General features: G+C 34.9%; 1 protein-coding gene across 1 annotated transcript; it reads right to left on the reverse strand.

Moving 5' to 3' along the window:
- Nucleotides 1-875: 875 nt before the first annotated feature.
- Nucleotides 876-2,570, reverse strand: LOC131625138 (probable BOI-related E3 ubiquitin-protein ligase 3). Its single transcript, XM_058896031.1, has 3 exons — nucleotides 2,215-2,570; nucleotides 1,707-2,109; nucleotides 876-1,611 (listed from the first exon to the last, which is right to left on the reverse strand). The coding sequence occupies exons 1-3, from the start codon at nucleotides 2,268-2,270 to the stop codon at nucleotides 979-981; spliced, it is 1,092 nt and encodes a 363-aa protein (XP_058752014.1). The 5' UTR covers nucleotides 2,271-2,570; the 3' UTR covers nucleotides 876-978.
- Nucleotides 2,571-3,627: the final 1,057 nt, after the last annotated feature.

Here is a 3,627-nt window from a genome sequence, read left to right on the forward strand (position 1 = left end):
AAACTTAGTCGATAATTATACAGAGATGTGCAGAGATATGTAAGAATTTTATCTCACTTGATATAAAAATTATTTTTTAATTAAAAATTAATTAACCATAATATTTATAAATAACTTTATTTAATTTTTTAATTAAAATGTCGTCTCAATATGAGGTAGACATAAAGGAGGAATATAATAGGGGCTGATACTGTTTTTACTGAATCTAGCTAGAGTCTTTATTTGATGATATTGATGAGATAGTGAAATAGGGTCACACAGTAGATAGCGTACAACACGCCACACTCAACCACCATCACCGCCTTTATAATTATCACACTTCCCAAAACCATACAATATATCCACTGCACCGCCTCGAAATTAACATCACATTAATACGAAAACGCCACCGTTTTCTTAACCGAACATCACTTAACTTTCCTTATAAAAGCATGTTTACGGAGATTAAGATAAGATTTTGTTTTTATTGTGATGTGTGTTGGGAAGCACGGGTGTAGAAAAAACGTGTGGGGTTGCGTTAATGAATTGGCTTTTGGTTAAAAGAGTGAGTTATTATTATGGCCGTTGCAGACAGACACAACAACAGCGACATTTGCGCGCGTCTTACGTGTCAGCTTTTGCCGCACACTCGTCGCTTTCTTTACCCTACCACGTTGACTCCACGCGCCTTTTCCCACGCGCTCCTTTTCTAGTCTTCTAATCTATCCCTACGAGGTTTACCTCGTTTCTCTATTGGGGAACTGTCAGGTAGATAGATCAATGCGCTGTGGGTCCCACCCACATCCATTTCTCTTGTTTTCACATTTTATTTTTACACTGCAATAATCCAATAATGTAAAAAATGAAAACAAATAAGCAGAAGATTGAAGAAGTGATTCTAGATTAAAATGATTTTTTTTTTACCATTCATTCAAGTAAAAGTTTTTTTCTCTAACAAACTACTTTGCTAATGTAATTTTTCCATGTTCTGGTTCATGTTCATGACATGTTAACATGGATACTAGCAGTTTTGAAAGATTTACAAATGGGACAAATGTTAAGATTAGACCCACAAACACCACATAAACAAAGATGTCTACAAGGCAAAATCAACACACATGATTCATCTTTCCCACAGTTGCTGCATAGTTTCATGCTATTCACAAAATTGCTTCCACTATCTCCACCGTCACCGGAGCAGTTTCTCATGTTTCTACCATTATTATTATTAATATCACCTACACTTCGCCATTCCGCTACATTTTCTTCATCGTTGATACTCTCATTGCTGTCACAACAAGATTCAGCATCGTCGATCAAAGCAGCGTGTCGGGCAACCGGAGAAATAGTATCTCTGTTATCATTTCCAACGCGTTGTGCAAGAAGCTGTTCGAGATTGGAGCGAAGAGCATTGGCTGTGGCTTCATTGCTTTGAGCCAAATCACGCCATATTTGATTCTCCATGCAAAGTGACTTGACTCTTTCTTCTAAAGCCCAATTGTTTCTAGCAATTTTCTCGATTTCTTCTTCTTTAGCCTTCAATCTCTTTGTCACACTCATGTCAATTGCTTGAATTAACCTCATCGCTTGTCTCTTCCTTTTCTCTTCAATCTCATATTTCACCTTCTCCATCTATAAACAAAAAGACAAAAAAAATGAGATTTTTTTCTCTAAATAATAAATGTTAATATGAAATGAAAATTGATATTGGACTAAAGAGTGCTTACTTGTTGTGCAATGAGTTGATCGATGTCGAGTTGTTGCCGTTGGATCTGAAGAGAAATATCTTCACCAAGAAAAGAGAAAGACGAAGAGGCACAACTTTTGTTATTCTGTGGAACCGTTGAAGGAGCAAGATAAGAATTCTGAAACGGGTAATTGATTGAATTCGAATAGTCTCTAGAATCTCTCGAACGTTTTCTCAAAGGAACGTTATAAGTTAAACCGCTATCAGAGTTCATAGCAGTTTTCTGAGGCAACGAATCAGCGGTTATAGAGTTGTACGGCGGTAGAATAAGAGCCTCCGTCGCAGCGGTTTTGATAGAAGACGGTGGTGGAACAGAGGAATAAGAATAACCCATGTTGTTGTAGATGTTGTTTACGTTTGTTTCAACCGGGTTCATCATTTCTCTACAAAAATCAAAACAGAATATTAAAATCTCAACAAAACAAAAAAAAGTTAATAGAGGTTAAGAGAAGAGAAAGAATTTGAGTCATTTAATATTTGATGTATACCTGTTGGTTATGAGTTGAGGGGAAAAGAGGTGAAGATGGCGAGCCTCAACGGCCATGATAGAGAAACAGAGAGAAGAAATGAAGGATATGAAACACTATGAAATGTTATGGCCTTATGGGTTGTTTTGGGATGTTTATATGCGGTTTTGGGGTGGGTTTTAATTTGGAGTATTCGCTGGTGTGAGTGGATGAATGAAATGAAAGGAAAGGAAGATAGATACAAATATAAATACAATTAGTGAAATGAAAATGGAAGATACAATAAATAGCATGCTGACAACTCTATAGGGTGGTGGGGTTTTTCAAAGTTTTGCTTGGTATGGTCCACAGTCCACACATTACTATTAAAATAATCAAATCAGTTTTGGAAAAATAGAAAGAGTAAAGATAGTGTTTGTTTCTGTGAATCACAGACATTAATTATTATTTTTTTCTTTTCTATAAATAAATTCTGAGGAAAAAAAATTGATGAAGAGAAGTTATTGCCATTTTCAAGGGTATTTTAGTAAATTTATGTAGTAAGATTAGTAAAATTGTAAAAATCGTAAAAGAGCCACGTAACTGTGCCAACTAAGAAATGCCACGTAGGAAACGCTAGAGTCCAAGGTTGTTGTTTAGTTATAATTCTGGTCGTGGAAGGAAGAACAACGTGATAAAAGTGGGACCCAGGAGAAACGTGTGTGGCAGGGTTGAGAGGGAACAGTGTAAGGTGAGAATAGTGGGCACGTGCGAAGTGCCAGCGTGGAAGGAGGCGTGGGACCCGGTGAAAGGGTACGGTGTACCCGGAGAGAGAGTGGCGAGAAAAATAATGTTGTGTGTTGGGTTGGTTTGGTTGAGTCATGGAATGGGAAACGTTGCTTGCTTGTTGGACCATTTTGTGACACGTGGCGGTTTTGTTTGCTTTGATTTTGGTCCATTCTCTCTCTCTTGGAAATTTCAAATGAGTTTGATTCGGCTTTGTTTAGATAGTTCATCATATCTAGGCTTTTTAAATGCTTTTTTTACATGAATGTAATCGATAAGGTTGAATTGGTTGTTGACAAAGTAAATATTTTACTTAAATAAGCAAAACCTAATTTAATTTCTCGTAATAATAAAAATATTTTTTAGTCAATAATTTAATTTTTATCTTATTTGTATTTTATTTGTTGATTAAGAAAATAAAATATGACAATTACAATTATTTATTATTCTAGTACTAGTAGTTTGAAAGAGATGTTAAAATAAAAGATGACATGATTTGTGTATTTAAGAAATAACATTAAAATTTTAAGTAAGAAGTAAATATGATAAAGTTATTTCAAAAAGTTTAAAGAATAATTTTATTACTATCCATGAAACATTAAAAACTTATGAAAAATACTTGGTAAAAATCTATTCTTTTAATTTAGTTATCTATAAAGCGAGAATGGC

Source organism: Vicia villosa, unplaced genomic scaffold (assembly GCF_029867415.1).
Source record: "Vicia villosa cultivar HV-30 ecotype Madison, WI unplaced genomic scaffold, Vvil1.0 ctg.000189F_1_1, whole genome shotgun sequence".
NCBI classification, from domain to species: Eukaryota; Viridiplantae; Streptophyta; class Magnoliopsida; order Fabales; family Fabaceae; genus Vicia; species Vicia villosa.